This window comes from Branchiostoma lanceolatum, chromosome 9 (assembly GCF_035083965.1).
Source record: "Branchiostoma lanceolatum isolate klBraLanc5 chromosome 9, klBraLanc5.hap2, whole genome shotgun sequence".
NCBI classification, from domain to species: Eukaryota; Metazoa; Chordata; class Leptocardii; order Amphioxiformes; family Branchiostomatidae; genus Branchiostoma; species Branchiostoma lanceolatum.
Window position 1 is genome coordinate 21,405,379 of NC_089730.1, and position 27,423 is coordinate 21,432,801.

Consider the following 27,423-nt stretch of genomic DNA (forward strand, 5'->3'; position numbering starts at 1 on the left):
AGACTAGAAAAGGGATTGGGCGTAGAATGTTAATTTGCAATTGAATGCACTCTACAATAGAGCTTCCTTTTTGTGGTGGTGGTGATTTAATGCAATGTTTTGTACTTCTGGCCTTCACGACTCGACAATGAAATATGTCCTTTTTGGACCAGAAAAATATTGAAAAATTCCCAACCACAATTTCAAAATACCTGCATACAGTAAGCCCGATTATCGATGATCAATATGATTAATAATCAATATCATCGATAATCAATATCAATCATAATTTTAGTAATTGTTCTGATTCAATTGGGTTTGGGGTTGCGGTCAATGTCCAAATTCCGTGTGTGAGTCTGTGTCGTGGGCGGGTAAACAATGACAAATAAATCCATTTTCCTCATCTACCATGGAAAGAAAAATGCAGAAAGAAAAATTAAACATGCAAAATGAGACAAGTCAAGTGGAGTTCGTGTCAGTTCACATAACTCGCGTCAAGGCAATGCAACAACAACAAAATGAATAAATACATAGATATATAGATATATTTAATAAAATAAACAGAACAAAGACTTTCCGAAATCAACTGAAACTTAAGTTATCTAGTATATCAGTGTAGGATGACATGTGAGGTTGTTCTTTGACACCAAGTGGCCAGCTGGTACATGGTCAAGATAACTCGGAGGTCGCGCGTGAGGTCATTGAACAACAGGCAAAGTTCGTCATTGGTGAGTTACACAGAGACAACGATATTTATAGCGCTTTGTACTACAACATAACATTTTAGAGCTACACATTAGGTGTCGGCTTGACAGAAAGGGCACGATGACTAGCATTCATTGTGACGTATGGCTATATCTATTTCTGACATAGATCCTGAGATTCTAACAGATAACTGATTCTAGGAGTTTGTAAAGATTCTATATTTCAAGGGACAATTTCAAAGATGTCAGCAATGTTAGATGTAGAATGAGGGTTACTGAGGTGACACGGGCACGTCGGTTTATGCTGGTCTGGTCATGAGACATACTGTTATCTCACGGCCATGACCTATGACCCGCGCATGCGTGGTGATCCATTCGCTCCCTCAGCTGTTAACGAGTATGGAAACTTTCGTCCAATCACAGAGCGCCATTTGTAACATTTGTAACTTCACGCTGTAGGCAAACTGTCATTGGTTAAAGGCCCAAGGACATGCAGTGTTGAATTCGGATGTTTGTTGTTTGGGTTTCCTATAAATAGAGAAAGCAACACTCGTAAACAAATAAATACTGACCGTTGTTTTTGTGCTCTCAAGGTCCTCTTCCCGTTATTTTGTCATGGCGAAAGGATTGACCGTGTGGGCAAAGGAAAACAGAATATTAGGTCGTGTTTAGCTTTGATTAAGTTATGAAATTCAACTCAGTTTTTAACACATACGCCTTCTAGTGGTGATGTTCTTCTGCACGCGCGGAGTTGGTTATAAGATCGATGTATATCTATAGCAGAGTGTAAAATCTGTTTTAGTTACGTACATTCTAATGTATACTGGAAGCTGTTTGTTAACCAAAAGCTGGGGAAAGTGGCTTGTACATTGCATGGCAACAGCGGCATTTATTGCATATAAGTACGATAACGAGACATTTCAGTGATTATAAATCGTCCCCTTTGTTAACGGACAGGAGTCAGTGTGAAACACAGTGAGTTACCAATAACCTTACCTAATAAGAGGCCATAAACCATAAATCAGTACATTTGTTTGTGCTCATTTAGTTCGATAAACAGTGCCAGAATCCTTATCGTGCCCTGAGCGTGTTTATCGGCTGAACTGCCGGCTGTAACGTCAAATCAACATTTACTCAGCGCCAGGAGTCCGATATTGCTTTTATTGATCAACGTTTACATTAAGACTTCATCAAAAACAATCGCAGCTTTTAACTCTATTCTATAGAGACTTAAAAACTCATACAAAAAGTTATGTGTAACCCTTCAAAGCAAATATTTGCAAAAATGTATGTAAATACATGTACATGTATACTGTATCAGTGATAGCAAATTTAATTTGATCGGTGATGGCATGAATAACCATCTGAAGAACGCATAGCTTCAGTGTAATGTATATTTAGATTTTGGTTAATGAGTATTCGATTTCCCACATGCAAGGTACAGGCAAAAGGAAGGAAAAAGGAATCTGCCGAGCAAAAGTAGGATCCTTATATGACAAATCATTTCGGCAGAAAAAAAGGACAACTTATACTTTTATAATCTCAGTAACAGACACTTGAAGGGTTGACACATTGCGCCCCCCCCCCACACGTGACAATGCGTCAACACAGTAAGTATTTAGTTCACAAATCTGACTCCACACTTCTGCCGTTACAATGAGACAAATTCCCTCACGCGTGAAGGTTTACAACTGTTTGCCATGTCATGTTTGTCATATCATGTAGAACATAAAGTCAACATCCCTGCTGACAGGGTGATTAATCAGTATTGCTGCGGTCAAAGTTCCCTAAACATCGAGATGTTTTTGACAAAAGAAGTTAACGATTTAAATAAGTGATGTCCTTTGTAAGCAAAAAATGATGTTTGACCAATCCAGTGGGAGTAAAAGAACATTGAAAAACACTTAAGAGATCAAATCACCGTATGGCTGGTGCGACATGTTTGTTTAGGACGGGATCCAGTTTTATTTGCCCTTCATCTGATCAAGAAAATCCAGGGTTCAAAGCCCACTTCTTTTGGCACAATGACTTGTGCCCTACTGCACGGCATCGTGGCCCTGCCTCTTTGACTAAGAATGCCCTTGGTCATTTTCGGGAATGATGAGCGAATACAATGAGACAGGGGGAAGTTATAAGGGGGAGGTAGAGAGAGAGAACAAGAGAGGGAGAGAGTGGGGCAGAGAAAAGAGAGAGGTACAGAGAAAAGAGAGGTACAGAGAGACAGAGAGGTACAGAGAGAGATAGTTACAGAGAGAGAGGTACAGAGAGAAAAAGAGATTGTGAACCTATCCAAGTCTTCTTAGTATCTGTCTGTCTGCTGTTCTGTACCATGCGCATGCGCTTGTCTCATTTTCTTCATCCTAGCACTAATGACACCAGGTCCCTAGTTTGTATTAGAAGTTGTTTTCAAGCAAATCAAGTTCTGAGTGTTTTTTAACTCCCGGCTTGTTTGATGAACAAACTCTCCATGCACAAGTGTTGTGTTTACACGTTGAAAGCTTTGTTCAGGATTTACAACTGATCTTGACAACAACCTGCTGCAACAGCAATTTTTAAAGGGTCAACAAGGGTGTTACATAAATCAGCTGGGCAGGGCGGCACCCCGCGTTGCTACCTTTGTCACCGGAAATCACCGGGCCTGGCTCTGAGCCAAGGCGTACACTGACAGGAGGCTGTGTCAGCATGCATTTCTACAAGACTTTGTGAACCGTTTAGATTTTACATATACATGTATATATGGTTCGTAGAAAACTGATCTGCGTATGTGTTTCTTGGTAATTTCGAAGCTCGTGTCATGTGGTGAAAGAAATCAATATTGAGATATGCGAGTGTCAGCTCTCCCGAATCTGCAGTCAAGCGTAACTCGAACCCCCATGCAGACCCTCCGTATGCTTAGTCTGCAAATCGCAGCAACTTAACACATGCATAATTCATAGCGCGGAGAGCCTGTGATATTAGAAAGTGCTGAGTTCACTTTTCCTAACGTCAACACATACGAATTCATTTTCCTTATGGTTATAGTCACTTTCCATAGCAAACATATCTAATATCACACATTCAAATGCACACAAAAGGTTGAATTCGTTTAATTTTTGTAATATTTCTGGTACATGTATTATTCTGACTATCTGTATTCATTATGAGCTAATTGGAACCCCGCTACAATAAAAGCAAACTCAATCCTGTAGAATCCCGATCAACTGAGTGATCGAGTAAGTGATGGTAGCTGGCAGCCATCCTGACCATTGCCTGGTACAGTCAAACCTGTATTAGCGGTCACCTTTGCATAGCGGCCACCTGCCCATAGTGGTCACTTTTTGCCGGTCCCTTGGATTTTTCCCATTGACATAAGCATTAAGAATTAGGCTATAGCGGCCACCTGTCCAACGCGGTCGCGGCCAGACGATTTTCGGTCCCGCGAGTACAGTAACACTGCCGATAACGGTCACGGCGCGCCGGTAGAAGCCGCATCGCCACCGCACGGCGGGTTCAAAATCTTCATTTTTTCACGCAGTTATCAAATTTATGTGGACTCAACTGGATAGGATCATAATAAAGAAAACCAGAATGTTTTATCTTTGTTAGAAAATCCATGGTTTGACGCGAAGTCAGTATAATTTTCTTCACATGGCTTGCGTTTGTACATCGGGGTAAAATTGATCATTTTTGTGCATTTCGACTGGACAAATATTACACCGGGAATTCTTTCAACTTGTGCTCAAAACGTGTTTCGCGCAATTTTCAAAATGGCGCTGATACAAACTGGATAGGTAGCAGCATAAAGGTCAACGGAAGACACCACTGTTACGGAAGTATAATATACTAAATTTATTTTGCTGCAAAGTATCACTGAGGATAATTACTAAACCAAAAGCTTCAAAATGAATGTGAATAATATCACTATGATGTCAAATTTGGGCTGGTGCAATTTTCTGAAAAGACAAAAAGCCCTCAAAAGAGCGACCTTCTTCTGAGTACCCTATTAGTATAATGGTAGATGCTGATCAACACAAGCCACGCGGGAACCGAACCAACACAACAAGAGACTAAGGAATATTGTCGCCACGATTTTATGTTTGAAAACGGTCGAAAACGAACAGTAAGTGACAACTGAGCAACATGTATTTTGTTCTTAACTATCTAGGAGTAAAAGAACAACAATCGAACTTCTAAAATGTGCCTTACCTGTTTACATGTGTACTGTACGGTGAATAAATGTATCTCAGTGGGTACTGAAAACATGTGTCTCTCGTGGTCAATTAATCGACATTTTCTCCATAGCGGCCACCTGTCCTTAGCGGCCAGTTTTGGCCAGTCCCTTGAGTGACCGCTATAGGCAGGTTTGACTGTATCTCCTAAGGCCCGGAATGCTTTGTCGCCATCGGCAAATAAGAAACGGCGTAACACAAGATGAAAATGTTGTCTCTCGCGGTCGTCATGGACAAACGCACGGCGATAAACGCGTCATAACTCCCCGCTAATTACACTCGTTATCAAATAGATTCTCAACATTTAGCTCATCAACAGCTTCAGGAAGATAACGGTATTTGCGCATCGTGGCAAGGCAAACGGAGTTGTTTCTATCCTCTTTGTGACGTCACCCACACATGATAGCTGGATTGTCCTCACCTCACGCATCGCTGTTTTTTTTTTAATAACTGAACACTGATTTATGATATCTTTCAAAAGGTTTCGGATGTAAACAAGTTTCGGGTGTTTTACAGACGACGTTCCTTTAGTTTATCACTACCATGCTGCAGGTGATAATCTTTATCCAGTGCATCTGACCAAAGTAGCGCATCATGTTTTCACCTCTCATATGTTTTACTTTGAACTGTTCCCCATTGAACTCTCTCGGACCTTCTGACAGTCTAAATGTAAAAAAGATAGGTACTCTCAAAATCTTAATGCAAATTTGTACAGGAAGGCCAAACACGTATGCCAGGATTTCGATCCCGTGTCCGGTAGGATATATTCAGTCGCCCAGCCAATTGGATGACAACGGCGAATTTAACCGTGCCCTAAAATAACATTCATAACAAGAGGGGTGCCCAAACTGTACAGCTGATTTATGTACTTACACCTTTGACCTGGTCCAATCTGCTGCTGCAGCAAGTTGTTTTCAAGATCGGTCGTTAATTCTTCGCAAATCTTTCAGCGTGTCAAACACAGCACTTATGCATGGAGAGTTTGGTCAGTCAACAGGCGAGGTCTTCGAGCACACGCAGTCGGTTAGGTGGCATGTTCTGCTTGAGAAGAGCTCGGAGTGGAAAGGCACGTGAACTATGAGACCTCTAAGATTAAGTGTGAAGAAATATCTAGGCATGACAACCATTAAGTGAAGCGACGTAGGGATTAAAAATACGGATAGAAATATCCCCACGTCGGGCAATTGGCGCGTACTGTACGTACTTTGAACCTAGATAGTCTCCGACGAACCTTTGAAGCAAACACGGGTATTTTTTTGTACTCATGACAAAGCTGTTTTACCAATACACACTGCGGCTACCATGTTTAGGCCATCTTACTAGTGTGTACTTTGTACCCACAAGGCGGTATCCTTATCTGTATTACTCCGTGAGTATAACCACCATTGGACGTAACGCACCAGCCTCGCAGGCACGCGGCGGTGGGTACTTTTACAGTACAATGCCGTATTTGTTGTCAGCAGGGTTAGCCATTTGTAATAATGATTGGCTACTCGGGCAGCCCAGGTTGTGTGTCTGTAAGATCCAAACCAAACAAATACGGTGTGGTATCAAGCGTTTTTTAAAAGTGGGAAATAAAGAGGTCACTATCATACTTAAAATGGCAATCTGACCACCGACATGTTCTCACATGTCCAGTGTCGCTCCCACACTTGCTCTCATTTACTCTCCAAGTTTGTAAGTGTGGTTTATAGGGAGGAAAAACATGACAAAGTAGAAAGCTCGACAAAAACGCCTTCAAACACGTCAAAAATTAGCCGTAACCACTCCTCTGCTTGGAGAGTACTCTCATTGCCAAGTTCAGCCACTTCGAAATCAACCCACGCCAGCACTTTTTGTCATATCTGACACTTTGCAGTGTTTGTACTTTTCACGCCTCGTTATATGTGACATTATTTGTGAAGTATTACAATGGGCAAGTTAGGGTCCTCAACACAATGTAGCTGTCAGTCAAAACTTGGCCCGATAAGAATCTGCTGAACCAGGGCAACGTGCCCGGCGTGCCGGTATGGGTGCCAACCTGCCTCAGCAGGGTCTCATATCAGCCAATGGGTGCATTGTTTGTCAGGGGGTGGGTAAAGGGTTCCTTTGACGGACGCAAAACAACATCTTTTTGTTCAATCTTTGTAAAATGTGGATAAAAATTGTTGATAACGACTAGATTTTGTCCAAGGGAAAATTCGATCTTGGGCGGTCCCCACTGAGCTATAAAAGTCCGTGTGCGCCGCGGTCCGCCTCACAGGACGACTGAAGACAGTAACCATGAAGCTGTTCCTCCTTCTCCTCGCTGTGGCTTTTGCCAACGCTGTTGGTAAGTCGGCTTTCTTTAGCACTAGCAGTTCTAAATGTTGGTTTCGAAGGAAAGTTGCAATATTACTGGTGCAGGCCGGACAATCATACGTGAATAGTGAATGGCTTTCACGTTAAATCAAAAATTAGCAATTTATGCCGGATTCGCGATCGGAAGAACGTAAGAGGTGGTAGAATCGTTTTTCTTACTGTTAAGAATGTCAACGCTCGTTCGAGTAATCCATACATCCTTTCTGCGGCTCATTTATTTACAACGTAGCACTTAAACAATTCGAAAAAGGCAGTTTGTGTTGCATTGGAGGAATAAGTATGAAATAATGAAAGATTCGCGATCGGTAGAAACTACGTCTTAGGCGGTAAAATCGTGTGATCATAGGACCAAATTATTTCAATGTTAACAGTTCACCAAAACGACTCTAGGTCCAACATGTTTCCACACATTTTAAATGGCAACGCGTGTTTTCCATCAAATGTTGGACCTTTGAGGTTATTTCTGCAAGTTGACGTACAAGTCCTTGCAAGTGAAAAATCGCAGATTTTTTCGAGTTGCGCTCGGATCAGGGTTTTCACTGATACCAAGCCGCTGGTCTAACCTTTGAGATATAAACTTCAAAGGATTTTCGACCAATCAGAGCTGTGGGAATGGGGGGTGGGCCACTTTGCAGCCTCGTGATTCGTCAGCGCAGCCCATCGAATCAACCAATAGACGAACGTGGCTTAAAAGTTCAGAACAGTCAGCGACATAAAACGAGCTAGAGGTGACGAGAGGCAGACACCCTGCCGCCACCAGTGCGCCACACCCTAATAATATATCAACTCATGTCCTTGCATTCCGTACTGATGGTTTTTACTTTTCTCCGTTCTAGTCAATCATCGTCTATCATTCTTATTTCTTTCTTATTTTATCTGCATTTGTCAATGATGGCATGCAGCGGGTTGTGTCACATCCAAACACTTGTTCTCTAAGTTCTGCACCTTCAAACGTTCTGATCATATCTGATGATAATTATCTTTCATCATATTTCTATCTTTTAATACTTCGTCATCTTTCTTGATATTTGCGTGCGAAATTGTTTTTCAGCTGCGTTTTCCTTCCTTTGTTCTTTCCTTTCTCTCCCATTTCTCCCTCATCACACTTTTTCCATCTTTAAACCACAGTCCGGAGAAGTTCAGGAGGCCATGATCGGCTTTGTGTGACCGGGACTTTATGCCAGCCCTTTTCCCTCCTCTTTAGTTCTGTCCTTGCTCCCCTCCTCAACAAATGCTCCCTCAACCCTTTCTATCAAACCGACACTATAGTTTTGGGAAGGTCGGCAGGCCATGGTCGGTTTTGTGGGGCTTCATATCGGCCCCTTAGCCACCTCTCAAGTCCTGGCCTCGCTCCCCTCTTGTACAAATTCTCCCACCATCCATCCACTCTGCCGTTCCAAAGATCAAGAGTTCAGCCTGACGTATCCGACTCGCCCCCTGCAGGGCCGCAGAAAAACAACTCTCTCGACCTTTGTCATTTTGATCGCCGCATGATGAACGGAGGCACACAAACATACAGTTAAACGCATTGTGCAGGGCGCTGAACTTATTGATTTTGTGCTGTTTGGCAGGTTGTTTTTACACAGTTTGCTGGGTTGGCTGAGATAAGGCCCGCACTTTGGTCGGTCCGAACCGGGCAATAGTTCAACACTCCCACCCAGATTTGGACAGTGCAAGTCACGGGGTGAGAGTGGGGGGAGATATCACCCCTATAGAATAGTATGGTCCAACAGCTACCAGCTCATGGTGGAAATTTCCGTTGGCGAGGAATTGTGGGATATGCATTGATAAAGCTTTAAAAAACGTACTTCGTTCCCGAGACGCTACTTCAAAAACATGCAGTTCAGATCACTGTTTGTTTTGCCCAAATAACCGCGGCCAACAAAGTGTCTAACACTTTAAAAAGTTTCACTCTATATTCCAGTTGTGCAGATTTCAAAGTGACAAATGTGCTGTGATATGGCGTAAAGTCAGCTGCAGTTTAGGGGATTCCATCGGCATTGATAAGCTGTTTCCTTGGCGTAGACATTGTTTCTGAAGCATGTTTAGACGACTCAATGACAATCCTCCTCGTCCGCAGACCGCCGTCATAGCCACGTTCGTTTTAACATGCATGCTAGCGGTGGAACACGGGGACGACTGGTTTATATTACATAGACTAAGTTATTGATAAGCTTGTGAAACACATTGAAAACTTATTAAACCTTTAAACAACTTTCTTGAATTTTCTCTGCTCGATTGCCAGTGTGTTCTGTTTTGTACTGTAGTGGTGATGTTAACGGCCTTTCACACCTGTCACAAAGAGGATTATATTGCTGGATTGACGGATAAGTAGGAAGTAGTTGAACCATAACACATCGTATATCGATGTTGCTGGAGCAAAAGTTGACGAGTCTAATTCAGATTGTACAGTTGCTGGTCTATGTTTGAAGCTGCTGGAAAATGGTATACGGCTGCAATCATGACAACGGTGTCGTGGTTCGCAGTTCGTTGTAGAGATCTAGAAATGTCCTGCATCTGAAACAGCGCATTCATTTTGTCAGGACCAGCGGAAGGGCAGCCGCCTGTAAAGTTCTGAATGGATAATCTTTTTTTCCTTTCCCTCCGTAGACCCCGTGAGGTGGTGTGTGACCTCCGAGTGCGAGTTGCAGAAATGCGAGCGCATGGTGACGGAGTTCCGCTACAACATGGGCGAGCCGCACTGGGAGTGGACCTGCGTGCTGGCTCAGTCCGTGGACCAGTGCATGAAGTGGTCAGTAGAACAGTGTTTGTGTGTGTATGTATGTGTGTGTGTGTGTGTGTGTTTGTGTGTGTATGTGTGTGTGTGTGTGTGTGTGTGTGTGTGTGTGTGCGTGTGTGTGTGTGTGTGTCCGCGTGTGTGTGTGTGTGTGTGTCTGTGTGTGTCTGTGTGTGTGTGTGTGTGTGTCTGTGTGTGTGTGTATGTATGTGTGTGTCTGTGTGTGTGTCTGTGTGTGTGTATGTATGTGTGTGTGTGTGTGTGCGTGCGTGTGTGTGTTTGTGTGTGTGTGTGTGTCTGTGTGTGTGTGTGTATGTATGTGTGTGTGTGTGTGTGTGTGTGTGTGTGCGTGCGTGTGTGTCTGTCGATGTGTCTGTATGTGTTTGGTGTTTCAAATATTTCTGCAAGTATTCTCAACCCTCTCAAAAAAACGACTGAACGGCAGACAGACGTCTTCGTTGTCATAAACTGTTAGAATGGCGTTACTCTTGAGTCTTGTTGTCTGTAAGTCTCTGAGACTGATATTTGCTGTTGTGCCCCAGGGTTGACCTTGGATTCGCCGATGTCGTCATGACTAAGGGCGAGGACATCTACACCGGCATCCGCACCCACCACCTGAAGCCCATCCTGTACGAGCTGCCCGAGATCAAGGTAGGCTGGAAAGCGCCGCCTATGGATTTTCATTAGTGCGCCATGCACCAGTGATGTTTTCAGTCTGTTTTATCTGTTGATAACCTCCAGACACAAAGCTCTAATGACATCTAAAAGCATTTAGTCTAAAAGCTTAAGTTTACCCTTCCCGTTTGTTGGACTATTAATGTAATTGTGGTTTGTTTCTGTGTCTGTCAATCCGTTTGTGTTCAAAAATCCACGCTCTTTAACCTGAGAAGCTGAGAAGAGAATTAGAACCAGGGTGTCTCCAAGCACAAGTCCTGGAAGTCCTTTAGACTGGCTTTTGTGTATAAGCCACCACCCATCTTTCTTTTTTTTTTCTTTTTTTTTTCTGACATGTTTACCTCTAACCACAGCAGCTGGGAGTCTCCAAGCACATGTAGTCCTGGGAGTCCATCAGCCTGGCTGTTGTGCCCAAGTCCTCCCCCATCCCCTTTGTTTGTCCGTTTGCCTGTTTGTTTGTTTGTTTGTCTGTCTGTTTGTTTATTTGTTTGTTTGTGTCTTTCGTTACTGACATGTTTACCTCTAACCACAGCAGCTGGGTGTCTCCAAGCACATGAAGTCCTGGGAGTCCATCAGCCTGGCCGTTGTGCCCAAGTCCTCCCCCATCTCCACCTGGCGCGACCTGGAGGGCAAGACCACCTGCCACGCCTCCGTGTACGAGCCCACCAGCTTCAAGCTGCCCGTGTGCCACATGATCCACCACGACATCATCCCCCACAAGGGCAACATGATGGACAGCTTCGTCCACTTCTTCGAGAAGAGCTGCGTCCCTGGTAAGACCCTCTTTTCTTGACGACTCTCTTTCAAATAGAGCACCTTACCGTTTGCCTCGCCGGTATGGGTCCTTTAGTTTAAAATATTTTTGTCATCTCACGCAGTCGTTTTTTTCCTCCTAAAAGGAACGGGCTGCAGGATAGTACAAGCAAGGCTCGCTCTCCTTCATTATAGGTTTCAATTTTATCATATTTCAATGTGCAGTATGCGTTATACAATGACGTCTTACATCGACTTTTAATAGTCAAGTGCAATGTGGAGAACATAAGTCATGAAGACCTGTAAAATGACCCCTGAAATGCTGTAGATGCTTGTTTGCTGATCGACCGGCGCTGTGTTTCCACAGGTATCCTGAAGAGCTACCTGAACTACAACCGCACCATCCCCAGCACCCTGTGCGAGCTGTGCGGCTCTGAGGACCGCGAGTACTGCCACGAGTAAGAACACTTTCTGGAGTTCATAGTTTTATTGTAAACGAGATATCAATTCCGGAAGTTCCGCTGCATTACCATGGTAAGCCGCTAGGGGGCAAAATCTAATAATTTCTAGTTTTCGTCACACTGCCACGAGTGAGAACCCTTTCTGGACTTATAGATTCATTGTAAATCACTGATATTCGTGTCCGTATACATTTCCATATCGTCAGGTTCTGCGCATGTTTTTCAAGTAGAAATACAGCATGTTAGCGTACAGTGCAGGTTGGAAATCTTTAGATATCGGCTGAAAAATCCTTTATTCATCTATCTAAAATGGATGCGCACACTAAGATAACAGATTCGAAGTGTCCAAATTCTAAATCGCTCAAATGAATAATGTAATATTTTTAACAATGCTGGAATTACCAAACGTGTATTGTGTAGTGTACTTGCGTAGTAGAATAGCACCTTTTATCCCATGAGGGGTGGTCACCTATATTTGACACTTAAAACGTTGTTCGAAGACGTAATGAGTCTTAAAGATGATGAACTCTGCTCTGTCATGCCCGACAGGGACCTGTGGACACGTTTGTGTCACCTCACAGAGGATGAGCTGAACTGAACATTCAACTAAACTTATCCCATGATTTGTTTTCCAGGTACCTCGACAAGTACTCCGGCCTGGAGGGCGCCTCCCGCTGTCTGACCGAGGGCAAGGGTCAGGTCACCTTCCTGCCCCACCACTACATGGAGACCTTCATCGAGAAGTTCGGTAAGTTTCATGGTCTAACTATTTTCAATCTTGATAGCCACAAATTCCGGTGGAATCCTTTCATGGATATGGACCAGATTTTAACTATTACACAAAATAAAGAACCAATTTTAGGCGATCCTTAATACTTAGGGAAGAAGACACTATCCATGCAGCTTTCTATGGCCAAATTATTTTTAACCTTGATAATCACAGATTCCATTCCATATTCTAGTTTTGAGACAAAATGAGGACCGATTTTGAGGCGATCCTTACAACTTTGTAAAGATGATTTACCCACAATGTACAGAAAGAGGCACTAGGAAGACGTAACTTCAGCTGCAGATGAAAGGAGCCTCAAAAATTGTACCGTCCCTAGTTTCATTGTCACCATAGATTGTTTAAATATTTAGTTTGGTCCTGTTCTTGTACTGGAAAATCTTTCCAAACGATTTCGGAAGGACCGATTGCAAGTAGACTGATCAGAGTCCTGCAGTAAAACCGTACTTATACTACATGTGTATGAAGATCTTGACGTCATAGTGCGAGGTTCTCTCTAATAGATACAAGTGGCATTCTAACACCCTCTGTTTTCCCCAGGCCGCGACTACAAGCTGGTGTGCCGTGACAACACCGAGGAGCTGGACAGCTGGCACGTCAAGAGCTGCCACATGGGCTACCTGCCCCGCCCCACCCTGCTCTGCTCCCACAAGGCCTCTCAGGAGTACATCAACACCCTGCAGACCCTGCTCATCAACGCTGTCAAGGTGGGAACACACATCGTTTTACCCGTAGATTCTAAAGTAACAAAAATGCTGTAGAGATCCTTTTCACGCACTGTCAAGGCAAAGCAACAGATTTCTCCTATGTGGTCTTCTTATCCGTCAGTTGATGGTCTTATAAAAACATACAGGGGCATCGCTGCGTTTTCATAGTGAAAGCTCATAGTCGTATATCTAGGCTTTCAAATAAATCTTTACAAGCAGTTACTGCATTGGCTTTAGATATCCATGGCATGTAAAATTAAATCATGGATGCAGTACATGTAGCGTACACGCAAATGACTATCTAAATCGTATCACGCTTTATATTGAAAAGTTCACGGGGTATTCTGACATCTGTTCCATTGCCAAGTGGAGATTGGGGTCCTCGATCCAGTTAGCATCCTGTAATACAGAGAGCTAGCTTCATCCTAAATTAACGCTGTTCGCTGTTGTTGTTTGGCAGACTTTATAACGGTTTTACTTTGTCCTGCAGACCTTCTCCAGCAAGGTGCGCACCTTCGACATGTTCAGCTCCGATGAGGACTCTTACGCCTGCAAGCCTCACCTGAAGAAGGACCTCATCTTCCAGGTAAGAATCCTTCACCTTCTGTCTTTATCGTAATATTACGCAGTTCGTTGTTTTAGAATAACATGATTTCTATCCATTGTTGCTGTGTCCATGCTTTATTCGTTTATGCAAGGCACGTCACCCTACAAGCAAAAAAAAGTCAAAGGCGCCTGTTTTGTCTTCGTTAAGTAGTAGTCGCAGTAGTAGCTTCATATGATTCCTCTGGTCCGTCCGCATTTTCTGGGAATGCGCCAGAGGTGCCACAGAACCCTTTAATCGATATGTTACTTTGATGACGACTTGAACGCCAGAAGAAGTTTGATACCGATCAGGCTAGTGCAGCTGGGGTGATCCGTTCTCCGGCGACTCCTACACGTGGTTGTAAGGGCGCGTAACTTCAGCTTTGGATAAATGTAGCACCACAAACAATACCGGTACGAATCTTCATCTTTTATTTTTGCCCCCCAGGACAACTGCCGCGACCTGGTCCGCATCGACTCCGAGAAGCAGTTCGCCAGCGACTTCTTCCAGATCTACGACACGTGCCACGCCCTGAAGCCCCTGCCCACCGCGCGCTTCTGCGTCTTCAACCAGGAGTCCTACCACAAGTGCCTGGACATGCAGAAGTACTTCATGAAGACCGAGAAGGTAGGAAGTTGCCTGTTGACTTAAAAATATCCTAGCTATAGCTACTGTGATAGCCAGATAGATGTTTCATATGTAGATTATTGACGCTATGTAGATGAGTACAGTTCCAGACCTATTCTATGTTGTGGTATTGTATTGTGTCTGTCTACCGAGAGGCAGTAAGATGCACAGTAGTTTTTAAAAATGAATGGTTTTAAGAAACAGTGCTAGCCAGAAAAATGTACCATTGCTTTACCCGCTATGAAGGGGCAAGTTCAGCACAGGTGCATGTTTATGGGGTGATGAAATTTCTGTGTTTGCTACAATGATGGCTTTGTATCCGTCCAAATTTGAATCGCTATACACTTTCAATTCTAAGCGCCAGGATTTGTACTTATGTTATTGTTTGATCGGTGGCGCTCATACACGGTGAACACATTTCTACAGGTGATCAGCTGGCAACCTTTCAGTTGGAGCGCATAACATGAAGTTTTGTTCAGGGCCGGTAGGTGGTGCTAACGCACGGTTAACACGCACGGTTAAACCTTTCCCTCTTGCAGGTGAACGAGATCAGCTGGGGCTGCGTGCTGGCCACCTCCCAGCTGGAGTGCATGAAGATGGTGCACAACATGCACTTCTGTTAAAAGGTGGTAGGTGGGGCTAACGCACGATGACCACATTTTTGCAGGTGAACGAGATCAGCTGGGGCTGCGTGCTGGCCACCTCCCAGCTGGAGTGCATGAAGATGGTGCACAACGGCACCTGCGACATCGTCTCCACCGACGCCATGCACACCTTCATCGGCGGCAAGGAGTTCCTCCTCCAGCCCTTCATGTCCCAGTACTTCGACGTCTTCGAGACCGTGAGTAGTTTTGTCTTGACTTTATCTTTAAACAAGAACAATACCTCCGTTCTGTTACGCACTTTGATCAGTTAGTTCGTGTCCTGGTACTTTAAGACTGTGAGTACCTCAAGCTGCCAGCTCGATATTTAAAAACAGTGACGCCCCTTTACATGAATCTAATACATGGCTTCCACCTACTAACGCCCTGGTCAAACAAAAAACCTTTGAGATACTCCGTCAAGCCAGTAAGCGGCATTTCTGCGTTGAAAGTTGGATCCCTGAGACATATTGTGTTTGTTTCTCTCGCTTGTCGTTTATGTAGATTCACCTCTTCACGATCCAATGTCATCAGAAATCACGATTTCTTCTTCCAGCCCATTGATGGCAAGAAGGTCTACGACCACAACATCTACACCTACACCGTGGGTGTCATGCTGAAGGACACCGTCAGGAGGCGCTTCGGCCACCACGAGACGTACGTGAACCTGAAGGACCTGAACACCTGCCACGCCGGCATCTCCCACCCGTCCTCCTTCCAGTACCCCATCGGCTGGCTGCTGGCCAACGGCACCATCCCCCGCATCGGATCCATCTTCGAGTCCGTCGACAAGTAAGACCGACAACCCGCTTGTTTCACCATTGCAGGCACATGTAATATGTAGTCAATGTTTTACCATAGGCACACGTATTAGTCCATGTTATACCATAGCAGGAACATGTACGGCATACTCCATTGAAGCGTCACCATCGACTCTATATTCGAGTCCGTCGACAAGTAAGACCGACAATCCGCAGGCTTAACCATAGCAGGCAAATGTATGACATAGTCCATGTTTAACCGTAGGAGGCACGTGTACTACATAGTCCATGTGTTACAATAGGAGGCACATGTACTACATAGTACAAGTTTTAACATAGCAGGTACATGTACAAATAGACTAAGGAGTCAACCACATGTAGTATAGACCAGCATTTCGTTACCACGACGCCGTTAAGCTGATACATAGTCCACTCAGTCCATTGTAAGCTCGCCATATCTTTCAGTCCGTCAACAAGTGAGAAACGTGAGAAAACGAAGTCAACCCCTTACCTGTGACCACCTCTGCATGCGGACTACCTAGCCACTGTACGTGGCAAGCTTTGGATGTCCTTAGATTACGTTGTCTACATGTCTACAGCAGCATGCTCGAAGCTCCTCATTGTTCTTCAAAGCTAACCGCGTACGTCTCGTTCCCAGGTACTTCAAGCACACCTGCCTGCCCGGCGCCAAGCACTGGAACATGACCAAGGACCTGATCCTCGGGTACGAGTTCAACTACGGCTACAACCACACCTTCTTCGCCAACTTCACCGACTGGTACACATGGAACGTCCCCTCCACCTGGACCTGGTTCACCTACCAGAACGTCACCCCCAGGTCAGGATGGAATCTTCTCATAGTCTGACGTCATCACAATTCATCCTGTTTAGTTTCTTTGTTGAAAAGACTTTGGTGGACTCGTCCTTACCATAATTTTAGAATGGAATGTTCCGACTGTCACGGAAACTTTCCTTCAGATTCAGCATGAATTTGGTCTTTTGCTAAACAGACATAGTTCCTAACTTATCATACTTTCAAACTATAATGGAATGTTCCAATTGACAATTCATCTCGATGAGTTCCTTTGCCAAACAGACTATAGAGTGCTCCAAAACGTACTAGTATCAAAATGTGACAAGTTCCCTCATATGAAAAAGTCACCGCGTACACGCCTGCCTTTAGCGGTAAACTCCGCTGAAAAGAGGGGGTATTTCCCAGGATGGGTGGGAAAAAACATAGCCCTATGGCTGCAATTAGGGCAGCAGCTCAACATTACTCTAGGATTCAACCCAACCAATTGTAAGCTCCTCACAAATCAATCCGAGGCTGCAAATGCAGCTCCCCTCCCCAAAAACAACTACTCAAAGTGTGATTTTTCCCTTTCCGCAGCTTCATGCGTCACTTCTACCCCATCGAGAAGGAGATCGAGCACTTCACCCACGACACCGTCCTGCCCTACTTCAAGGACATGCCCGTCGAGCTCATCAACAAGCTGAAGACTCACGTGCCCATCTCCTTCCACAAGCAGTTCATCCACCCCCTGACCCAGCACCTCAAGTTCTACAACTTCCACGATAAGGAGTAAGTTTTCATGATCACTGTCTGATAATCTGTCAAGATGGCGTGTGAATCTGACGATATGGGGCTATGTGACAAGGTTGATGACTTATACGTTCTGGTGTTGCCTGTAGTGATGATTTTCTACCTGTTAATGTTGTTTGGAAACCTGGTCCTGATGATTTTCACACCTGAGCTGATCAAGCATCATAAGGTGTATTACGAAAAGCTGTATTTGAAATAATTTCCTGCCTTCTGGTAGCCACAGTATCCCCATCATCACTCTCCAATTCATAATAGACATTCTGTAGCTAACTACCATGCTAAGCGTGCTTGTAATTATTTTCGACCTCTTTTTCTCGTAGCATCTTAAACCTATTTTCTTCTCGTATCTGTTCCCAGGACTCCCATCTTCACTCCTGAGTACATCAAGGAGATGCTGACCCCTGAGCTGATGAAGAACATGATCACCCCCGAGTTCCTCAGGACCATCTTCACTCCCGAGATCCTCCAGCAGCTGGACATCCCCAAGCACCTCATGAGCATGCCCAACTCCGACGTAAGGACCAGCTCAACAACTCCTTTATCAACTTAGCATCTCTCGCTGTAAATATATGTCTTAGACAAGCACCTCATGAGCATGCCCAACTCCGACGTAAGGACCATCTCAACAATTACTTAATTAACCTAGCATCTCTTGCTGTACAAATATATGTCTTAGACACATAGACATCAAAAGACTTCGGGATGGAAGGGCAATAACGATCGGAAGAGTGGGTATATTGTTAACATTAAGAATCTATGATATCAAGAGTTATCTGTCTGTAGAAATGTGGATCTAAAACTGACCACTTTTATCAACAGATCAGATGAATTTTCAAATCTGCTACTGCATGCGATTAAACTTTTCTGCCCGAAACAGGGAGTGCTTGGTTAAAGTATTAGTGTTCTTACAGACTGTACAAGCATACATTACCTCTCAAATCGCTGCATGGTGAAGACACGATGGCAACGAATGCTCGTCCTTTTGTTCCCTGCAGATGTACTACGAGTAGCCCATGCCCTACACACTGACATCTCCCCGTGTATAACTGTCCTTTTGTTCCCCACAGATGTACTACGAGAAGCCCATGCCCCACACCGTGGTGCCCTACATGCTCACCCACATCTTCCCGACCACCATCTTGCCAAAGGTCATGACCCAGGTCCTGTACCAGACCATCCTGCCGTACACCACATTCGAGCCCACCGTCTTCAGCCAGGTCATGCCTCTGGTAAGTACCGCTTTAACCTTGGAACCCTGACCCCTAACCTTAAACCAAAGATCCCTGATGGAGCAGGTCATGCCTCTGGTAAGTACCGCTTTAACACTGGAACCCTGACCCATTAACTTTAACCTTACATGACCTGAACCCCATCCATCTTTGAGCAGGTCATGCCTCTAGTGACTCTCTAGTAAGTACTGCGTTAACATTTAACTCTGCCCCCTAACTTCCAACCTTCCCTCTCCTTCACATCCACCGCCCTTGAGCATGTCATGACTTTATTAACAACAAGTTTAACCTGACTGAAGAATATCTTATATATCATCATTTACAACAGTTTGCACTATACTTTAAAGCTATTTGTGGCTCTGAATAAACTCAAAACTCAAACCCATGCCACTAAATGTCATCTGTCTTTGTCGTTTGTCCCCCCAGCTGCAGAGCCACATGTACTTCCAGTTCCAGACCTACCTGCCCGAGCTTCTGCCCAAGATCCTCATCGAGTACATGCCCATCGTAAGTACCCGGCTGTTCTGGTGTGTTGCGACTATTCATTTCGGAATCAATGTAAACATAGGGGAAATATAATTTAAATAAGTTTGCGGCAATCAAGTGAAAAAGACTCTCTTCTTTAAGTGCATAACATGCAATCCTGCAAAGCCTACAATTGACCAATTTCCTGAGCCATGTTTTGTGCATATGTTTGTAAAATGTGTTTTGGTTGTTGTCAAGACCCGTATCAAATAAACCGGGGCAGTACACTATAGTTGACAATTTACTAATCTATATATTTATTTATTTGTTTGTTTGTTTGTTTGTTTGTTTGTTTGTTTAGCTGGAGGAGCAGCTGACCGTTGAGCCCTGGAGGAGTCCCCTGATCAACATCCTGCCCGTCATGACCCAGTACCTGACCATGATGGAGACTCCCATCTTCAAGAGCTTCGTCAACCGCTACACCAACCCCATCTGGAAGCAGCCCTGGTACGAGACATTCCTCCAGAGGATGACGGTAGGTTCTTTTGCCGTACTTCTCAAGGGTCAAACTGCAATGCAGCGTCAAGGCGTCTAACACTGATCCCTCATTCTCTTCCACGGAGTGTTGGGATTAACAGTAACAGCTGGACTTATCTCTCTCTAACGTTGCAACCATGCGTGGAACTAATTAGCGTTCAAGAACAACTCTGAACATCAAGTTTCTGTACATGTTCGCTCACTCGTCTTACCTGAGAATGGGCTAATATTGTTAATCTTACTTGTGGTGATGAGCTATAGCAGTGTAAACTTGGCATGCCACCTTAAAGTTTGAGTTGATTTAGACCCATAGCTAGCTTAACAATAAGCCTAATTTTCTAGATTTTTACTCGGAAAGTCTACAAACCTTTTGTCGAATGAAACTGAACAGTGTGATAGTGTGACATCACTTAAAATGTTCGTTCCGTTTAGAGTAGAAAGTTTCGAAACCTCTTCTGTCCTATTTTGAACTGAAGAATAATAGTATCACATCTTACGATTTTTATTCCGCGAGCAAACGCACCATGAGAACCTGACAGGTGTTTTTCACTCAGAACGTTAAGAAAGCCTTTCTGTTGCATAAGACTGAACACGGATAGTATTACATCACCTTAGATTTGTCGTTCCACCCACAAGACCAGCACGACAGCCTTTCTTTCTGGCTGGCTGGCTTTCACAAGATTTAGAACGTTTTCTCTTAGATATAACTGGAAATAGATAGTATCATATCTCTAGTATCATTTCTGTTGTATCCACTCAGACTCAGAAAGTTAAGAAAGTTGGATAAGACTGAACTTGGATAACATGACATTACATTATTTCCATCAACAGGAGCACCGTGAAAACCTGTGCTTTTCACTTGGAAAGTAAGAAAGCTTTTTCGTTGGATAAGACTGAACTTGGCCAGCATAACATCACTTGAAACGTTTTTTCCGTCCTTAGGAGCACCGTGAGAACATGTGCGAGTCCTGCTCCGGCTACAAGGACCACCGCTGCACCGAGACCGTGTCCGAGCCCTTCTACCACTACAAGGGCAGCATGCACTGCCTGAAGGACCTTCGCGGAGACATCACCTTCCTCGAGTCCCACCTCATCGAGGACCTGCTGAAGGACGTCGAGATCCGCAAGAGGGACGTCGTGCTTGTGTGCCCCAGCGGTAAGTAATAAGTTAATGGCAGCTTAATGGCAACAAACCCTATCAAGGGACCTCATGCTGGTGTGCCCCAGCGGTAAGAAACATGGAAAACACGTAGGATACAAAACAGCTTAATGGCACCAAATCCTATCAAGGGACGTCTTGCTAGTCTGACCCAGCGTTTAAAAATAAGGAAGACACGGGTTATAGAAAAGATACAGCTTAATGACGCAAAGTCCTATGAAGGGACCTCATGCTTGTGTGCCCCAGCGGTAAGACTTAGGATACAACACAGAACTGCTTTATGGCACATAAAAGCTGGTCACACACCACTAGCTTGTATTGATTAAGTCCTAGACAAAACTCGTGATAGTATGTAGTATCACCCAAGTGCAAGAAACAGGGAATCGATTGAAGATCAAAAGTTGAGCATCTTTTAGCCTGTGAGTCTTTTTAACGAAGTCAACAAGGTCTACATTCTGAACATGTATGGGTCGACAACCTATATAAATCATATAACATTGCATTAGCCACTTTAAACACACCACCCTTTTGTGAAAGCTCTCAATCTCTAATTTGACTCCACCCCCATTTCTAACACTCCTGTCTCCGTGCCGTTTTCCAGGCAAGACCATCCAGTACGTGAACCACGAGACCGTCAAGGAGTGCCACTTCGGCGAAGTGCCCATGCCAGTCATGATGATCCCCGACAACAAGGACGGTAAGTATCCTTTTAGCACACTAACGAAATTCGCACACCACACTAAGGCAAATACTCTGTATGATATAGAAATAAACTGCTTTTGGAGAGTGGCCAATCATTGAGAATAGACACGCCATATTGTCCCTTTGACAGCTATTGACACGTCGATCTCCTCACTTTTGTAAAGTTGCCGTATAGGCCCTGGTCTAATAAAAAGATAAAGACCAAAGTTGAGGAAGACCTTGATCTGCATTCAGTACTTCGTTATTCCTAATTATTGCAAATATGTGGTAGAATACTACATTGGGTTTTTTGTTATTAATTGTTAATGTGTTTTATTTGCAAGTTCTCTCCCGAGGGCTAATTGCAACATGAAACACTGCATATAAAGGGTCCTACAGATAGTGCGAGTTAACAATGTTGACAAGTGGAACAAATGGCTATTCTTCTAGGAACTACAAAGGAATACAATCTACGCTTTTTTGGGTTTGACTTCTTTTTTGGAAGCAGTGGAAGACGAAGTGTCACACTTTTTTGTAATGAGTGGTGCCTAATGCCCTCATTGAAGATATGCTTTCCAGCACAAGGGTTCTTAGCCATTTCTAAGATTCTAAGCACGACCCTTCCTCTTCCCCAGGCATCTGGCGCTGGAAGGTGACCAAGGCTCTGCTGGAGGCCCAGAAGATCTTCAGCACCACCAGCCAGAACGAGTGGGGCTTCAGCATGTTCGGCGAGCACTCCTGCTTCCACCACGAGTGCATCCAGCTGAGTCCCATCAGCATGGTCAACCAGACCTACGAGATCACCATGGGCCCCATGCTCATGCACTCCCTGGAGGCCCTCATCCTGCCTTCTACCTGTGAGTCCTGCCATCCTCAGATTAGCACTAATCTAACTTAGCTTAGCTCAGCTTAATCCGGATTAAAGTTAAACCAGACCTACGAGATCACCCTGGGCCCCATGCTCATGCACTCCCTGGAGGCCCTCATCCTGCCTTCTACCCGTGAGTCCTGCCATCCTCAGATTAGCACTAATCTAACTTAGCTTAGCTCAGCTTAATCCGGATTAAAGTTAAACCAGACCTACGAGATCACCCTGGGCCCCATGCTCATGCACTCCCTGGAGGCCCTCATCCTGCCATCCACCTGTAAGTCCTGCAGATTAACACTGATCTAACATAATCCGGATTAAAGTTAAACAAGACCTACGAGATCACCATGGGCCCCATGCTCATGCACTCCCTGGAGGCCCTCATCCTGCCTTCTACCTGTGAGTCCTGCCATCCTCAGATTAGCACTAAGAACAGCTATAACCTAACTAAGCTTAGCTTAGCTTAGCTTAACTTAGCTTAGCTTAATCCGGATTAAAGTTAAACCAGACCTACGAGATCACCATGGGCCCCATGCTCATGCACTCCCTGGAGGCCCTCATCCTGCCATCAACCTGTAAGTCCTGCCACTCCTCAGATTAACACTAATATAGCTTAGCTTAGCTTAGCTTAGCTTAATCGGATTAAAGTTAAACCACACCTACGAGATCACCATGGGCCCCATGCTCATGCACTCTCTGGAGGCCCTCGTCCTGACATCTACCTATAAATCCTGCAATCCCGCAGTACCTTGAATTGTATTCTCTTGAATGTTAGTAAGAATAAAAGCCCAGCGAGGCCAAAGAGATAACCATGGGTCCAAAGCTCATGACATATCTGAATGTCCTTATCTAACCTGGTTTCTTATGTACCATTAATCATAATCTCATGATAGTCATAAGGATTTGACAGGCTGGATACGGCTTTGGTGTTCATGGAGAATACATCCAAGTCCAGTCGTACATCAACAAGTGCACCTCTAACGGACATGTTCATGCATTATTTCATGACAAGGCCTTAAGGCTTCATACAGTTTTGGTCTCCATTGAGAATACTCATCCTAAAATGTCCTTGTCCTTTCTGCAGTCGAGTACCACCCATATATCAACAATACATATCTAACGGACAGGTTCCTGTATAATTTCATAACAAAGCAATATGGCTTCATACAAATTTGGTTTCCATTGAGGATACTCATCCTAAAATGTCCTTGTCCTTTCTGCAGTCGAGTACAATTGCCATACACAGTACCTGTCACAATTGTCGCGCAATAAAGAGCTTTTTCTTCTCCGCAGTCGAGTACCACCCTTACATCAACAAGTACACCGCGCACGGCCAGACCTTCAGCAACGTGATCTTCCAGCGCGACTACACGTGCAACGCCGTCGTGCAGGACCTCACCTGCTACGGAGAGTCCATCAACCGCACCGTCTTCATCAACCGCGTCGGCAAGAAGATCCCCTACAACATGCGCATGTGCAGGTAAGGCGCACTTCTACTCACCTTATCTACATCTACATCTACATATGATACCCCCAAATAGCCCCATCAGGGGCAAAGTAGGGGGGGGGGGGGGGGTTGAGGTCCCGGGCTAAGGCGGACAGGCCTCCAGCCTGGCACGGAACGACTCAACGGTGGGAGCCGTCGTAACTGTGCCAGGTAGGGTACTCCATTGTGGGATGGTACGGGGAAAGAAAGAGTGTTTACATGTGTCGGTTCTTGCGTGGATGGTGTGAAACTTGAGGTCGTGGCTCCCCCGGGTGCGCCCCTGGGCTGGTTTCAGCAAACTGTAAGTGTCTATATTAACGTGGTTATTAACAAGTTTGTAGAAGAAGGTGAGGCGGGCGTTCCTCCTCCTTTCAGAGAGAAGGGGCCACTGCAGGTCGTTGAGCATTTGTGTCACGCTGCTAGTCCGCCGGAAGTCATTATAAACTAACTCTAACCAAACCGCACCGTTCTTATCAACGGCAACATTCGGACTGTCCACACATCTAATCAGCCAGGGATGATACACAATTCTGTAGCCTTCATTTATCGAGGTATGCTAAGTAAGATTCATTTTGTTACCTCCATGACAAATGGAGGTATAGTTATTGGTTTGTACGTCTCTGTGTCCGACGGAATAACTCAAGAGCCTCTGGATGGATTGTGAGGATATTTAGTATGTGGGTAGTTGTTGTGGACCCAATGGTCAAGGTCGATTTTGAGCCTCCTGGTGGCCGACCTTGGCACTGCAGCAGGACAAGCGGTTTCTGTATGCCATGGACATGCTGTGGTCTCGTTTACTAATGAATTCTCTTACCCCGCAGCCGCCCCACCACCTTCGTGCGCAAGTACGTTGAGTTCACCTGCGAGACCGGCCTGGGCTACATCAAGTCCGTCATGACCCCCACCGCCTGCGAGTACGTGCCGTGCGACGAGACCATCTACGTGCCCACCTGGTCCGTGGACGAGTACTGGAAGCTGCCAGAGCACCGCTACGAGGCCGAGCAGTGGGAGAAGGACATGTGGAGCCACCACCTCTGGGGTAAGGGGATCTCCTTTGGGAAAAGCCGGGTCATAGGTTAGTGGGAGAGGGACATGTGGAGCCACCACCTCTGGGGTAAGGAGATCTCCTCTGTAATAAGCTGGATCATGGATTAGTGGGAGAGGGACATGTGGAGGTCATAGGTTAGTGGGAGAGGGACATGTGGAGCCACCACCTCTGGGGTAAGGAGATTTCCTTTGTAATGAGCCGGTTCGTGGGTTAGTGGGAGAGGGATATGTGGAGCCAGCACCTCTGGGGTAAGGGTATCTACTTTGGGATAAGCCGGGTCATGGGTTAGTGGGAGAGGGACATGTGGAGCCAGCACCTCTGGGGTAAGATTTCCTTTGTAATGAGCTGGTTCATGGGTTAGTGGGAGAGGGACATGTGAAGCCACCACCTCTGGGGTAAGGAGATCTGCTTTGGAATAAGCCGGGTCAGGGGTTAGTGGGAGAGGGACATGTGGAGCCACCACCTCTGGGGTAAGGGGATCTCCTTTGGGATAAGCCGGGTCATGGGTTAGTGGGAGAGGGATATGTGTAGATCATAGGTTAGTGGGAGAGGGACAAGTGGAGCCAGCACCTCTGGGGTACGGAGATCTCCTTTGGGATAAGCCGGGTCAGGGGTTAGTGGGAGAGGGATATGTGTAGATCATAGGTTAGTGGGAGAGGGACAAGTGGAGCCAGCACCTCTGGGGTAAGGAGATTTCCTTTGTAATGAGCTGGTTCATGGGTTGAACTGTGCATGTGCGAGGTCAGAGGTGAAAACCCCAAACTTGTAAACAGTTCTTGTCTATACCATTCTTGATATCTTGCGCAGACATGTTTTGTTAATGTCTCAGGGACATGTCTTAGTTATCGATCAGTTATTGATTGGTTATTCATTCTGCACAGGTAATGTGCAGCTGTTCTGAACCCGTCACTTGACTCGTTATCGATCGACTGCTCATTTATTGATTAGTTATTGACTAAATGGCGAAGGACACGGGCTTAAACAGTCGGGAAGCAGAGGCTAGGGCAAGGGACAGGACTGCTTGGAGGATCCTCCTGGAAAGCAGGGGGCCAGTTTCTGGCCTGAACACGTAGGCAGTAGGCAGGCAGTATTGACTGATTATTTGTTGATCCTCTGCAGGTAACGAGCAGTTCTGGACCCGTCACTTGACTCGTTATTGATTGACTGCTAATTTATTGATTAGTTATTGACTAATGATGTATTGATCCTCTGCAGGTAACGAGCAGTTCTGGATGCGCCACGAGCTGTCCCACAACTGGTTCGAGGACATCCAGGTGCCCGAGACCCAGATCACCGTCAGCCCGTTCGGCACCTGCACCCGCCTGCACAAGTCCTACCTGGAGGCCTTCGTGCCCAAGTACACCTCCGCGCTCACCTCCATCCTCAAGCAGAAGACCATCATCAAGAAGCCTTTCACTGACGTGAGTAGCAAAATTCACATCTCCAGGCGTTTTCTGACATGACTTTCTTTATAATATGGCGTGGTGTAACGGCAGGGTGTTTGGCCTCAAGTCAGGAGGTCCTGGGTTCAAATCCTGTCTTGTCACCGATCTTGTGCTCCAAGTTCATTTATCTATTTAAAGACAATATTCAATATCTACAACTAGATAACATTCGTAGTTGGAAGTTCTTCATTGACATACGTAGAATAAAGCCACATCTCCAAGCGTTTCTGTGGCATTTCGTGCGTCTTTCAAAGGTCGATAAAGAGAGATTTCTCGTAATCAGAGATGCGACGAAAGAAAATATCTCCCACAAGTAGAAAGATATACAAATTACTGCAAAAACACTCCTTCTAATATACTTTTTTCTGCGACTTAGATACCAAGTGATACTTTGATACCAAGTGGCATTGAACCCATAACTATTTCCAAGTTGTTTTCAAATCTTATTGTTTATTTGGCAAGAATTTCACAACGTGGAACAACAAGAATTACCTTAGAGCTTACGGTTTATCGGCAGTGTTTTGAATCGAATTGAACAGTGAACTGCCGAATGCTGTTTATCCCTGCTACATATAAGGTATTTCATATCCCTAGTTCGTCGCCAGCCTTTGATCCTAACCCCGTTCCTTCTCCTGCCGTTCCCCAGGTGTGCGAGTACAGGTGGGAGGGCGTCTACTGGCACCCCGAGTGGATGCACATGCACATGCCCATGTGCTCCATGCATCATTAGGGCCTTACCTTAACGTCGTCGCGTACTAATTAGGACTTCCAACTTTACTACCTTCCTCTCGACTTCCGTTTCGTACTTTCTTTTGTAGGTTTAAGACTCTTTATGTCTTTTGTCTGCAGGTAAATAAATATGTGTATACTCACAATTGGATTTGTCTTTACTTGTGAAGAAGGTAGAATTACAAGTAAGAACAATGATGAGCATGT

General features: G+C 45.0%; 1 protein-coding gene across 1 annotated transcript; it reads left to right on the forward strand.

The window, feature by feature from the left end:
* Positions 1–7,088: 7,088 nt before the first annotated feature.
* On the forward strand, positions 7,089–27,362 carry LOC136441694 (major yolk protein-like). Its single transcript, XM_066438132.1, has 24 exons — positions 7,089–7,202; positions 9,842–9,983; positions 10,511–10,619; positions 11,176–11,416; positions 11,764–11,854; positions 12,493–12,605; positions 13,185–13,351; positions 13,842–13,937; positions 14,385–14,564; positions 15,232–15,405; positions 15,762–15,997; positions 16,625–16,804; positions 17,357–17,548; positions 17,927–18,083; positions 18,637–18,798; positions 19,225–19,305; positions 19,625–19,798; positions 20,743–20,956; positions 21,561–21,656; positions 22,276–22,497; positions 23,802–23,988; positions 24,816–25,033; positions 26,258–26,463; positions 27,134–27,362. Exons 1-24 carry the CDS (start codon positions 7,154–7,156, stop codon positions 27,215–27,217), a joined length of 3,771 nt encoding a protein of 1,256 aa, XP_066294229.1. The 5' UTR covers positions 7,089–7,153; the 3' UTR covers positions 27,218–27,362.
* The last annotated feature ends 61 nt before the right edge of the window (positions 27,363–27,423 follow it).

What these genes read in the sequence shown, in the direction of transcription:
- LOC136441694 (XM_066438132.1), top strand. Translation starts at nt 7,154, where the DNA reads ATGAAGCTGTTCCTCCTTCTCCTCGCTGTGGCTTTTGCCAACGCTGTT. An exon ending in TCATCGAGTACATGCCCATC is followed by an intron (nt 19,306 to 19,624) that starts GTAAGTACCCGG and finishes TTGTTTGTTTAG; the next exon opens with CTGGAGGAGCAGCTGACCGT. An exon ending in CCTCATCCTGCCTTCTACCT is followed by an intron (nt 22,498 to 23,801) that starts GTGAGTCCTGCC and finishes TCTTCTCCGCAG; the next exon opens with TCGAGTACCACCCTTACATC.